Raw genomic sequence first — 14,928 nt, forward strand, 5'->3', positions numbered from 1 at the left:
AATACAAAATCTTGAGAGGCATTGCAAATGCAGACGACATGCACAGTAATGACAATGAAATTTCTGTGATTTTTTTTTCTTTTTTCTTAAAGCTTACACTGTGGAATAATAACACCAGATTAAAAAAAAAATTCATTTATTCTGTAAATAGAACTTTCATAAACATCAGCATTTAACATAATTCACTGTAAGGAGAATACAATTAGAAGAACAGACATTTACAGAAAAAAAAATGGAACTGTAAAATGGATGATTGGCATCACAGCTAGATCAGGTTTATCCAGTCTAGATTGAGTCTTATTGCTAATGTGTCTAAGTAACAAGCGGCAAACTGCATTGCTATATAATTAAATACAATATACTTCCCCCATCTGATTTCAACACAAAATATTTGAGTTTCGGGTTTGTACGTTGACATGAGAAGTGACAAACAAAAACTAAAGACAAGTACCATATGTTGCCATACTTTATCCAAATTCTGACTGCCACCTGGGTCACGGCACCAGATGTTAAGATCCAGGGTGGATTGTTACTGTCCATGCAACAAAACAAAAAAAAAACAACTAAAAAAAATCCCAAGACTAGTTTTGAACTTGCCAGAACAGGAGCATATAGGGCCAGTTACCTTTGGCCTGCAGTATTATTGAGACCGATTGACCAAAGTATAGCATGCAGTCGGATATCATAAACTTCAGTATAGCTGATCTAAGCAAGTTTAAAACGGTTGTCCCAATGCTCAGGCCTTTACATACAACTCACGGCCCATGTAGAATGTAGATTCAATTTACTCAGACTATGCCCTCTTGCACTATTAAATACACACACGCACAAACAAAACAAAATCAAACGGCTTTGATGAGTGGTTAGCAACATGAGCAGAGAAACAAAGAACACAGCAACAATGATAAATGATCTAATGACAATGGTTAGAAATGATAATATAGCATGTGCAAGATAGAGGAAACAAATAATATGCAGGCACATGACTGATGGAGTTTAAAGTGAGTGAGTTCAAAGATGATATGTCAGTTTCCCATCACGAACTGTGCAACATTCTTGCATCATGATAATCTGTACAATCCAAGAGAGGTTGGGTGTACAGGTAGGCATCTTAGGGTGTTTTCTAAAGGAGGCTACAGGTTTTGAGCGATCGCTACACTGTGCTCACATTTAATACCTTGAAAAATCAGGCAATTCAAAGAGGGTATTATGGCTTCAAACAGACCCACTGGTTTTCCTCAGGAAAGCTGGTGGCCCTTTTGTAAAATTCCATAGCAGCAGAAACAAAGTCAGACATATCCTTTGGTTTTTTGAGGAACCACTGCTTATCCCTTGATGATCATATCTGATATGACTTACTCTGAAATCAGAGGTTTTAAAATGTGAAAGTCTGGCTGGTGATTGGACAAGGAGGATGGGGTAAGAGTAGGCGTCTCCAGACTCTACAAGCAGTTCCTCTTTGGGCTGGTGTGAGGGGTTTCTTCATAGCATTAACAATGAGAGACCTCCATGGGTGAGAGTGTCAGGATGCTCCGGTCGTTGGAGAAGAAGGTGTCTGAGTCACTCCATGATCTGGAAGCACCAAGGAAAGTGCGAATAGTGAGGGGGACAGTGTGGATAATTTGGAGGCGTTTTGAAACTATGATCTCAATTCAAACCTGGTCTACAGTCTGAATGATATGCGAGTTGTAGGATGTGGAGAGAGGTGTTCATAATCTTGTGGGACCTCTCTACTGGGTATGCGCTGTATTATATACAGCCGATATTAGCATTATGTATTACTGTTATTATCAGTATCGGTTTGATTTTTCTATACTGGTATCAGCCAATATTAGCGCTTATTTAAATTATCAGTATAGTTTGATTTATCTGATATTGAAAGCATATAATATCAGGGCTTTTTTTTTTCATACTAGGGATGTAAAATACATCAGTATCGGCCAATATCAGCATTTTCTTTTTGTAAATCGTTATCAAATGATTTGCCTCATATGCCGATAATATCAGGGCTTATTTTTTCATATGCAAAATATATCAACTAGATAGCATCAGCTAATATCAGAGTTTTCTTTAATGTGTATCATTTGATTTAGCCGATATTGTCAGCAGATAATATCAGGGCTTATTTTTTTCATACTAGGGATATATTGTGCATCCCTAGTATGAAAAAATAAGCCCTGATATTATCTGCTGACAATATCGGCCAAATCAAACAACACTAATATATATTTTTTAAAGTGCTAATATTGACCGATACCGATATAATATATTTGATACTTTGGATACAATATTTTACCAATATAATATATCGGTATTGGCCAATATTAGTGTTTTTCATTTTTTTTATCTGTATCATTTGATTTGGCTAATAGGGTTAGAAACATAATATCAGGGCTTATTTATTTGATACTTTGGATACAATATTTTTAGTAAATATTGTGTAAAATAATTATTTTATCTTATTTGTTAGCATCAAATTGTTTTATGTATATATTAACATTATATTGTCAATCCTGCATCATAGTCTCTAGATATCGACCACTGAATACCCCTTATTGGCCAACCATTAATTGTGAACATTTAATTATTGGCTATTTGTATCAGTCAAAATTTATATTTTGGCTTCCCTACTTCACACAAATCTTCTAAAGCTCTATATAACCATTTAACTCAGTGCATGAAGATCAGCAAGCAACACTAAGAGGTCATGAAAAAATGGATGAGAAGACATGTGAGTACAAGACGGGTTAATGTGCATGGTTCAAAGACAAATGGTTAAACAAATAAAAACAGCATACTTCCACAGCCTTGACATTCACGTAGACTACATTCTTATGAAAGTAATAACCTCTTCCTAAGCATATTATGATATGATACCTATATATGAAACAAAGTTGATTTACACTACACAGTATAAGTAAATATACAAACTAATTCATAATGTAAATCTATTGTCTGTAGAAAAATATCGTACATTTATTGGTTCATAACTATAAAATGTATATCGTATTTGTAAATAGAGTGGAATTAAGCAGCCCTTGAGGATCGGAGCGGTCCACAAGCTGTATTCCTCAAATGCCACACCTGCTACTCTTGACTATCAGGGGGCATGTCTTCATCGAATGCCTTAGTTTTTGGGACTAATGCCCTTAATGTACAGCCATATTATAATAGATCGATTTCCATGTAAGATAAAGAATACATCGATAGCTACAGTAATGCGATTATCTTTGGATCACATGGAGGAAACGATTAGGACAGGGCAAATCAACAAATGCAGCATTGTTGTATCTTGCAGATGAAGACAACCGTTTTAAGATCTTGTAAAGAGGTATAGAGTCTTAATTAGAATATGTATTTGCACTTACAGGATATGTGAGGTTAAATGTATACACAGAGGTGGCTTACTGACTTCATATTAGACACTCTTTCAATGTCTAAAGCAGTGGTTCTCAAAGGGTACTGCTTCAAGACCCAAATTTTCCTGTGGGGATCAAGCACGTTGCCAGAATACTTTATCTTATAAAAGTAAACAAATTGTTCAATGAAAATAATTGTCCGGTGTGTTGCCTGAATGACTAGTCAACTAATCTTTAGCCCCGTATAATTAGGCTGGTTTTGGTTACATCTGACCACGATCAGATGCTTTTGTTAGGGGATGTTTACCTAAGACGGTCTTAATCTTGCGGTCAAAAACAGCTAGACAGAGTGCAACAGAATGGTAGAGCATGCATGGGTCTTGAGATGCGTTTTTAAAAAAACTTGACATGTGTTGAAAACGTAACACTCATAGCGGGATGCTCAAAACGGCGCAAGAGGCTAAGCAGGGGCCAAGGACGTCAGTCTGAATGTGTATGGCTCCAGGGGCAGTACTTTAAAGGGAAAGAATTAAACGTTTTGCAGGAGGGTTTAACTGTGTAAAGTGTCTAATAGCTTAAGCAAAGCATACCTTCAGCACGCTTATTAAAGCACATTGAAATATCAAAACAAAAAATAAATAGCATTATAGAAAATATCTCACTATCGATTAGTCGTACATTGTGATCCATCCACGCTGGCATCTGCCTAATTTGGCTAGATTCTATCAAGTGACAGATGATTTAGCGGCAAAATATGGAGTTTGATTGGACACACAACCTTTGACATGCCCATGACCCACCAGTTGAGAACCACTGGTCTGAGACGGAATACAAGCAGTACAGATCATCTGATGAATGCAACAAGCCACTAAACTAATCATGATGTGGTCACGTGATTGCTTTGCGATAAATGAGCCAATCACAGAGGTCTTCTCTAGTACCCTGCGCTTCGATGGCAGTGTTCTAGCAGTTAAACTGGAAAAAGAATCTTGTATTTAGTTGACTGTGGCATAGCTTCAGAAGTGCCCCGCTTCCCAAAGTGCGGATACAGACAGTCAAAACGATTACGTGGAAAGCTGAGGCTAAGGAGTGCATTACAATTGCATGCCATCACAAACACCCTCCACTGAGAGATACACACACAAGGCAAAGACTAAGATGTGAATTATAACACTGAACAGGGATGCAACGTCTCAGAACACGTAACGACAAGATGTTCCAAAGGTCGAATCATATACTCCGACATTCCATGAGCATATACTTGCATAAATTGGCATTATAACTGTTTGCCTGGCTAATAACAGTGTGATGTCTGAAAACACTGATGGTAAGACAGCTTCAGGGATTATGGAGGTGATCGCCTTGGAGGCACAAGATTTACAGTGAATTTTCAGCAGAGAGCGTTTCTGCCACATAGAAAAGACACAAATCGGTGACGGACACACCTCGAAATAAGGTGAAGACGATGAAAGATGAACACAGCAAGCTGGTAAGGCAGACTTAATGTAACTTTTTGGCAACAATTTTCTACGTTTCCATGTATGCGACATTAGGGTTGGGTCGATACCAAATCTTCTGTACGATACCATCCTATTGGGTAGATATATGTGACAGATTTGCATATCACTAAAACAATAATGCAGAGTTAAAATCCCATACTCAAGCTCAGAGGTTGTTCATCAATGGTATACGCTTCTGTTAAAGCCATCAGTTTGCATTATTTCAACTTCATTTAAAACAAAAGAATTAAAAAAAATCCTGTTTAATAGCAGAATTTCTGCTAAAGAACTACACTACCCATGATCCTGAAGAGTGACAATCTACCAATCCAAGAATCACATCCAACAAAGCACGCCAAAAGAGCTCTGCAGAGCGATTTTCAAAACTCAAAATCTTACTTTGCTATTAATCTTATCTTATTTCACCTCTGGTGAGCTGGTTGGTTAATAGCTTTTATGAAGGATTTTATGAAATCCCTATGGTAAAAATTAATTGGAAAAATACGGTGGTCAGGCACCACTGCACGCTATTATAGCAATGATTATCAATTATTAAATTTGGCATTCAATGCATTTATTTTTTATTCTCAAATCATTCATCACATTTATATATCCCTGAACGTTAACGTTGCTTTCACTTCACACTGCCTGAATTGCGCTGAATAGCAGCACATTGCTGTCAGATACCGAAATGTGCAAAATAATGATATCGTTTCATTTAAATGTTTTGCTACAGAGGTACTTTTCTTGTAGCGTTATACCCCACAACCCTAACGTACATACCTGGACCCTCACAGACGGTGAAGCTCACTTTAAATGTAACAAAGATTACATGCTAAAGGCAAATGAATGCACCCGTTTCTTTCTTAAACTCAACGTGCTAATAGGGAATGCTTTGAGTGCGGAGGCAGCCCTCACTCATCCAGGGCTGCTGGCTCATCATGCTCAAGCTTGTAGGAGATGTGCTTGCAGCAGAGACTAGACAGAGAGAGGTCGCACCTGGTGGCCCGAGCCGGGTCACAGCGGCCCATCATTCGCTCCACCAGCCGTGAGCAGGCGTTTTGTCCCTCTGAGAAACAGCACATGGAGTCCACACATCCGATGCCCTGGTAGGCCTCAATAAACTGGAAAAAAAAAAAGGGTGAGAGGGATGGGGAGCCAGAAAATACAAGATTAAAATTATGAAACTAAACAGTTCCCAACATTAAAACATATCACCACTTGAAGATCATTTGATGTCCATAAGGGACAGGGTGATCAGACATCTTAATTTTTCCCAAGACAGTCACATTGGAGATGCTTTTCATACTGTATGTCCCAACTTATTTTAAACTTGTCCCAAAACTTTGAACATCACAATACATGGCACTTTCCAGGAAAAAGCAAGAAAATAGGGCTTGATAAAGCCATTGTGCAAGTGCTTGACTGTAAGATAATGTTGTTTGTCCACCTCAGGTGGTCAAACTAAATATTTTATGACCATTTTTATTTTCTATTTAATTTTTCAACGATGTTACCAAAAGTTTGACATGTCGGAGAACAGTTCATTTCAGAAATTATATTTCCGATAAATTAAAGAAAACTATGTTTTTGATTGTTTTTCTTCCAATAACATGGGAACGGGTTTGCAAATGAGCTTGGCATGCTACTCTACTACAAATTTATGTAAAATATGAAAAAATGGAATGACATTGATTATGAAATTAAGAAATTGTAAATTGCATATAGAACATGAAACCTATTTGGACAAATCTTTTTGGTGCAAAATGTAAGCTTAATTTCTTATGCAAAATATAATTTTATATTTATTGATTTGGGTGTTAAATATGACCAGGCCATTTTCTTGACAGGTTTCATTAGAATCACCCAAATATTTTTTTCTACAATGAACAATGGCAGTTCAACAGATAATATAAAAAATAGGACACTATTGTGATTTTAGTTATTGGATACAAGCGATTTGTGGCTCTATTTAAAAAAGTAATGGGACACCAATTTTTACCCTTTTTGTACAGTGTTTAAATTAGCCATGACATGTTTAACATGTTTAAATTAGCCATGATGCAGTACTGTATACAACTGTCCCAGGGAAAAATGGGACATTTGGTCATCCCAATAATAGGAGGCACAGCTTTGCGTACTAAACTTCAAAACATAAGACCTGTCGTGTGTGTTTTCACTCGATACTTAATTACTGAGGACTACTCTACAGATCTGCATGTTCAGTTACAGTCCTGACTGCTCTAAAAGACTTTACTGCAATGGCCAAAATCTATTTGAGTAGGAAAACGTGTGGATGCAGCCAGAATTGTTGACCTAGAGGAAGTCGATTGTTTGATCTCTCTCGGTCATCCTGACTACACATTATGCAAACTACCAATAACAACATTCAATCCCTTCAGACCCATTTCAGCAAGCCTTGCAAAATATTGCAAGAGAAACATGTGTAAGCTTGTTGACATTCATAAATGAGAAGATAAAGATGTTTGACACTTGTGTTTTCTTCCTTGGTTTGGTTTGTTTAGGCATACAGTAAATGAACACGGCAATCGCATTCACACGATACACACAAAAGAAAATCGGTCCAAGACCACCTCATCTGATTGCAAACAAACTATGGAGCGGTTCGCAAAAGACCAACAAACCAAACAACATCCCTATAAACACCATGAACATATAGTGCTTCCGGAAAGTATTCACAGCGCTTCACTTTTTCCACATTTTGTTATGTTAAAGCCTTGTTCCAAAATGGATTAAATTCATTATTTTCCTCAAAATTCTACAAACAATACCCCATAATGACAACGTGAAAGAAGTTTGTTTGAAATCTTTGCAAATTTATTAAAAATAAAAAATGAAAAAAATCACATGTACATAAGTATTCACAGCCTTTTCCTTAAATCTAGTTATTTTACCATCGAGCGGACTTTGTTTAACATGTTAATTTTGCCCATAAAAAAATGTATGCTCTGAGTTAGTAGCCTAGAAAATTACTATTTTAGGCTAGGTATGCATTTTTTTTTTTGTATAATATATATATATATATTTTTTTACCCTGCTGATTAAAAAATGCTATTTTCAACGAGGTGCCGACTGCTTAACGGGCTGAACTATGTTATTCTGTGTACTTGTCATGTTTAGAATACATTGGGTTTATCGAACATTTCAATATTTCAAATCACAGGCCTATTTTTTTCTATTCTATTTTTATTTATTTTTTTACATCGTAACTGTTATTGGTTAATGTTTTTTAAGGAACAGCTGTCATATTAGATCATAATGCATGTCGTGAAATACGTGCAACTTTTCAGCGCATTTTTTTTCTCATAGATATGGCTTACCTATTAATTATTTTCAACAATGTCCTGACTGTTTTAATATGTTAAGTAAATTTTACTTGGTGAATTCTGTTTAGAACAGGCTTTTAGGGTTGCTCTATTGGTCCTGCACTATTCATTCAGTTGTTTTCAATAAATATGGCTGTTAAATATTCACTAACGTTGATTCAGTGAATGCGTGTCATGTTCTATATTTAAAGTACAATGATCATAATGCAAGGTGAGGACGTCACAGATAAATGCCCCTTTATTTAGTGTCTGATTTGGCTGTCGGAATAGATTAAGTGCTTTAAATGGGTCGCATAAACACACAATGTTTTTTGAAGGTTTCTTTCATTTTAGACTAAATTTACGTTTAAACGTCAGTGAGTTTGGTCATTCCACACATCCCTTATAAGAACATCCAGAAAGAAAACGACTAGTCATGTGTGAGACTTTTACGATTGGGACACATCACTGATACTCACTGACAATCACTGATATTTTAGTGATGAAATTCAGTTGCTGAATTAAGATGAAGAATTTATTTATTTATTTATTTATTTACTAGGAATTGGATATTGCATTAGGGAGTCCAGCTATACAGCTCCGATTACACATTTGCCTGTTTTCCTCATTCTCCATTTCCCGCCGAACATAAATACTTATTCAAAAATAAACATACTGAAAAATTCAAACTTAACTTAGATCAGAAAATGAAGTAAAAATTTGAACTAAAACAACTTACAAACAAAATGAAAATAAAACTAAATTGGAGTGACAAAATTAAATGGAAATATAATTTTTTTTTTTTTTTTTTTAACTATCACATCCTTGGTTGCAACCCACCACAGATTTACGGCCAATATTTCCTTGATGTTTCTGTTCCTATCCATGCTTGCTGTCAATTGAAGGTTAACCTGGGTTAACAATTTAGTCATTTCTAAGTGGGTCCTGGCAGTTCTGCTAAAAATTGATATTAGCAGGAACCCACTGAAAGATTAAATGCAGCATGACTTCAACTGTGTTGTGTAACTGTAAATAACGAGGCAGTTCAGCTAAAGGCCAACGCATGACCAGTAATCGCTGGAGGCTACAACTATAACCAGCAGATGAAAAATTAGCCTTCTGTCATTTCTTCTTGGTTTCAGATAAATGTACTGGCTATTAATAAATCACATTTACTCACGGTTTAATATCTGTAGAAGTGAGAGAGTCTAACAACAAGGACTGAAACTGTACACGGGCTCACTTATGTTTAGTGCGATTGACTGTCTCAGTTCGAAATCAATGTTTGCTTGTGTGATATTGCTTAAATGCAATAATACTAGTAAAATAATATTTATTATTAAACAATTATTCTAAACTATTGTTATTGTTAGTATTATTACTACTATATTGAATATACTTTTTCTATTCAGTAGTAATACTGTATATTTCTGTTGTAATGTCCTCAGTTTCAAAAATCCAACTGATTCAAACTTTTATTTTGGCGGTAAACTAAGTGAAGGCCTTCGAGTTTCTGTGTGTATTTGATGGTAGTTTTCAATACGCTCCCCATCTAAAGCCACATCCACACCTATTTGATTTATTATTTTTTTAACGTCTTTGGTAACACTTTTCAATAAGGTTCTATTTGCTAACATTTGTTAATGCAGTAGGTCTCATTAACAAAGGACACTAATTTTTGCAGCGTTCATTAATCTTGGTTAATGCTCATTTATAAATATACTACTGTTTTGAATTGTTAGTTCATGTTAGTTGATAATGCATCAACTAATGGTAGCAAACTGTACTTTTAATGTTAAAAATGTATTAGTAAATGTTGAAATTAACATTAACCATAATTAATAAATGCTGTAAAAGTATTGTTTATTCTTGGTTAATGTTAAGTAATGTTATCAAATACAACTTTGTTGTAAAGTGTTACCACAGCGTTTTTAGTTTCCCAATGTCATCTTTTTCCAAAGTATGTGGTAATGGAGAGGTTTTTGAAATGCTCCATTTTACGTCAAAGAAAACACCACTGTACTGTGGATGAGGGGCGTAAATGTGGAGAAGTCAATGCGATTTCAAACGAAAACATATTAGTGTGGACGAGGCCTTAATTCCATTTTTATGACTCAGATCTGCAACTGACACTTGGCTGTGCTCCGCCCCCCCCCCCACCCCGGTTACAGTTGCTTGCTCTGACAAGCTCTGCAGAACTCCCCATTGGAATTTGGGAGATTGCCATGAATGGTTTTTGGCAAAATATTCTCATAAACAGAATGGATAATATTTTTACATGGGTTGGTATGAAGAGTGACATTGTAATGCATATTTAACTGAAGTTTTTTGTAACAGAAATGATTGAATTACACAGTAATTTGATTAAAGACTGTGAATCAGAATCAAGGCAAACAAATATTACAGTCCCTTGAAAAGTGAAAAATTTATTTAATAGTGATTACACATCTAATAACATTAACGGAAGTGAACAGAACTGTTCATAACGTCCCATAACACACTCATTTTGATACAGTGAACTATTTATTTACTATCGCTTTTACTATGACTTAATTCAATACATAAATGAATTAACATTCAGTTATTGGGGTCTGGGTAGCTCAGTGGTAAAATACGCTGGCTACCACCTCTGGAGTTCGCTAGTTCGAATCCCAGGGCGTGCTGAGTGACTCCAGCCAGGTCTCCTAAGCAACCAAATTGGCCCGGTTGCAAGGGAGGATAGAGTCACATGGGGTAACCTCCTCGTGGTCACTATAATGTGGTTCATTCTCGGTGGGGTGCGTGGTGAGTTGAGCATAGATGCCGCGGTGGATGGCGTGAAGCCTCCACACACGCTATGTCTCCGTGGCAACGTGCTCAACAAGCCATGAGATCAGATGCGTGGGTTGATGGTCTCAGACGCGGAGCCAACTGGGATTCATTCTCCGCCACCCGGATTGAGGCGAATCACTACATGACTACGAGGACTTAAAAGCACACTGGGAATTGGGCATTCCAAATTGGGTGAAAAGAAAAAAAAATAAAAATTGTAGGTGTCAATGCAGATGTTATATGATCATTTGGGAAGGAGGGCTGATACAGTTTAATCTATAACATTCCTGAAATGCCACCTCGGTATGGAGCTCTCCAGTTCTTTTGCTGTTTTTGTCCTGACCTGCTCTTCTCCAGATTTATTTAAATATTTTTTGAAGACTTTTTTTTTAAAAGAAAGAAAGAAAAACACTGCGTATCCTCTCTGTGCCTATCTCATGTCACTATTACAAATGACCCGGCAACAACAGGTTTTACATTTTTTGGATTATTTTGATAAAATCACGCTTAAAAGTGCTCAAACACACATTACTCTCATAGGCTGTCATTGGAAAATAGCAAACACGTGTCAGAGTAATGGCGGCAGGGCAACAGTTGCTAAAACAGGATTGGTCAGAAGCACTTTTAAGGCGGGGCTTAATGAAGGGTCATTTATATCTGTGTATTCAGCATCATGGAAATCAAAGGGCCTTATACTTGCCTACAATCAACCAAGCTAACTGAACTCTGACATCAAACAGACTTGTGTCCACTGCAAAAGCTGAGTGATTTTTAAAACATTTAGTATTACTTTCTTTCAAACAGCCAAACCTAACTACAAAGAGATGGTGTGTCATAGAGATTAAAATGCAGGCTTGGTAACCAGTTGCTGGTTCAATCCCGAAATGAACAAGCCCTGAGATATAATTATTTTGCTCTGAGCAAAGTGCTTGACTGCGGCTGGCTCCAGGAGTAGTGTTAGCTACCATAGGATTAGCATTACTAATGACCATTAGTGAATCACACACAGCTGCCAGTAACAGTTTATTTATGATGGAAATCAATGAGGGATCTAGTTTACACTTCATTAAGAGTTTGGTGTTGGTGATACTGATGTCACATTTAATACAAACATAATGTCATGATTATTCCAAGTATCTATTATGAAGAAAAAAAAGATGATTTTGAAAGCATGCATACATAAGGCACTTGAGGCGGAGATTAGATTAGTCCTGCAAGTCTCCAGGTAATGGATGTTAATGAAATGGACTCATGGCACTACAAAGCAGCCCTCGCTTCTGCTTACATCATGGGGAGAACTAATGTCACATGACAGGATGAGTGGCGGGGTGATGGCTGTCACACCATACGCACTGACTGATAGGGGTAGACTACTACCTAGGGGAAAGGTGGGGCTGCAGCAGAGGTGGGGGAGGAGAAGCAGCGATCAGTGGCCGATTGTCCTCCCCTCTGCTCCTGATTTCAGCAGGGTCATATTCTGAGCTGCCTGAAACCTTATCCGCTTCCATCTGGAAGGACAAAACAGTGCCGTCAGTCTCCCAAATGGATGAAAACAGAGTAAAAGGTGAACAAGCATGAAACTGCCCCATGTCCACTGCGAGAAAAAAGTAAAAAAAAATAAAAAATAAGTCCAATTAAGAGACCCAACTAAGAATAATAATGCAATTTCATGATGTTCGGTTCCATTAACGGTTCAAGAATATTGAAATTTTTCCACAGATTCGGATGGAGCACTTAAACTATACAACATACACATCAGAGACACTGTCATGACGTTCACGCAGTGTTAATTTCGTCAACAAAATTACTGATGAAAATGTTCGCTGCCAAGGTTTTTTTTTTTGTTTTTTTTTACGATAACGAAGACAACATGAATAAGAACAAATGGTTTTAATTAAAACATACTTTTGATGAAAATATGACAGGAAACAAATATTTTGCAAGATATTAACGATGCAACAGTATTTATTTATTTATTTTAAAAAACAAAAAAATCTAGAAAGAATTGATTGAAATAATCCAGTCATAATTTGTTGCGGATTTCCCCGCTTGAACTGAACACCTGTACAATGAACGGGATAATTACCTCACTCAAATATTTTATAAATTTGACATTAATCAACTACATCCACAACATGAACACAATATTACAACTTACTGTACATTTGTACAGACAATGAAGCCAAAGAACAGGTGAACTTGTAGCTATATTATGTGCTAGTCAAAATGCGTAACTTGTGTTGTGAATCACAGTTTCCTTAAAAACTCGCAACATGTAACAATTTCCTAAACTCATGATATTCATAATAGAGTAACTTCTAAAAAGTAGTTAATACTTCAGTGTTTTCATTATATGGTATAAATTCAGGAGCTCATGTTTTCAGGACAGTTTTCTCATTTTGTTTAATCTTACATATTAAACAGATTCATCTTTAATATGAGTAATTTATAAAAAATAAAAAAATTTAAATATTTGAACATTTAGTTAAAGCTTGGTGTGTTACAGCTTGATACATGTTTATGGCATTTTGCACATTATCAAGTAAAACTAAAACTATATGCTACTTGACTAAAATGATAAGCCACTGTATCCAGAGTAACATTTACTAAAATGAATATGATGAAATATTGACTAAATTTAAAGGACATTTTTGACTAAAATATAACTGTGAAAATGAACAAAATGTGTTTTTTAACCAAATTTAAATTTGATATAAAGGTAGACAAATACAAATTCATTACAAATATGAATTAGATTTAATGTTTCTGGTGCATAGAGTAATTTTAATACTTTATTTAATAGTTTTGATTACTATTATTCTAAAATGTGGAAAATAGTAATGATAAAGAATGAATAAGTGCGTCCAACTTTTGAATGGAAATCCAAAAGAATGAGTTAAGAGCGAGAACAAGGAAGGCAAATTTGCTAATACAATAAATATGAACAGTTCTAGTTTTTTTGTTTGTTTGTTTCTGATTTGTTATTACAATTCTCTTGAAATCTGAAATGATCTCATAATTTGTTAACAGGCTTCTGAGGGTACTAATTGCAACAAGAATTGTTTTCCAAACATTGTCAATTCTTTCTTCCTTAAAATTACTAGAAGAATCGTTAACAGAACCGTTAAGGAACCAAAATCGTTAAGTGGAATCAGAATCGTTAAATTCCATTTGATTCCCATCCCTCGGCCCAACCACACAGAAGTTGGTGGGTTTGTCTTTAGGGGGAAAAAAACAGTAGTTTTGCTTCTCTTTTAGGAACAGCAAAAATATCACTGAACTTTAAGGCAGTCTGAACTTTCCTTTAGTCACAGACTACATTTTCTATTCAATTAAGCATAAAAAAAAAAAAAAGAAAAAGAAAAAAATGTTTTCTGATGTCTCGCTGTGGCTGGACTTGAGATCATTTTCTCTGCTCTTTGTTAAGGGCTACAGAAAATAGAATTGGGTTTTGGTAGCATGCAGTCCAGATAAACATTGTTCAGAGAAAAACAACTATTAAAAAGGTACTGCACTGGTATACACTAAAGCAGACATTAATGGGGCTGTGAGCTCAAGCCCATGCAGTACGAGGAACACACAGCTGCTTCAAATCTGATCTACAGCAGCATGCACTTGTGGGGAGGAGGTTACGCATGCAGGGTTAACCTGATAAAGGAACAGTCATTTTGTGAGCTATTCCTTTAAAGCACATCTTTGGGGTTTGTTTCGCTCTGCTTCCTCTCCTCAGGTTAGTTTTTTTTTTTCTGCTGCATGCAGTGTACGAGTGTCTCTCCTACTCTACCTAATCTTGCCCAGCTGATTTTTGGCTCTGGACAGAGGCTGCAGTGCGATGAAGTCATCACCTATTGCCACACAGTTGGTGTACATCTACAGAACACACAGAGGGTCAGAAAAGAGGAGAAAAAGACTCGTGCAGTTTAACACACACAC

The 14,928-nt window shown here is 36.2% G+C and overlaps 1 protein-coding gene across 5 annotated transcripts in view; it reads right to left on the reverse strand.

The window, feature by feature from the left end:
• Positions 1–119: 119 nt before the first annotated feature.
• The window catches only part of LOC127438668 (phospholipid-transporting ATPase IF-like), a 99,327-nt gene continuing 84,518 nt past the window's right edge, over positions 120–14,928 (reverse strand). Inside the window, exons 29-31 of one of the 5 annotated variants that reach the window (XM_051694403.1) lie at positions 12,373–12,503; positions 5,858–5,982; positions 120–1,572 (exon numbers count right to left, since the gene is read on the reverse strand). In XM_051694403.1, coding sequence (XP_051550363.1) covers positions 5,889–5,982; positions 12,373–12,503 — 225 coding nt within the window. In that variant the 3' untranslated portion in view covers positions 120–1,572; positions 5,858–5,888. Of the gene's footprint in view, positions 5,983–12,372; positions 12,504–14,779; positions 14,866–14,928 lie in introns of all 5 variants that reach the window. The other 4 variants (XM_051694406.1, XM_051694405.1, XM_051694402.1 and 1 more) reach the window with 4 other exon arrangements.

This window comes from Myxocyprinus asiaticus, chromosome 50, assembly GCF_019703515.2.
Source record: "Myxocyprinus asiaticus isolate MX2 ecotype Aquarium Trade chromosome 50, UBuf_Myxa_2, whole genome shotgun sequence".
NCBI lineage: Eukaryota > Metazoa > Chordata > Actinopteri > Cypriniformes > Catostomidae > Myxocyprinus > Myxocyprinus asiaticus.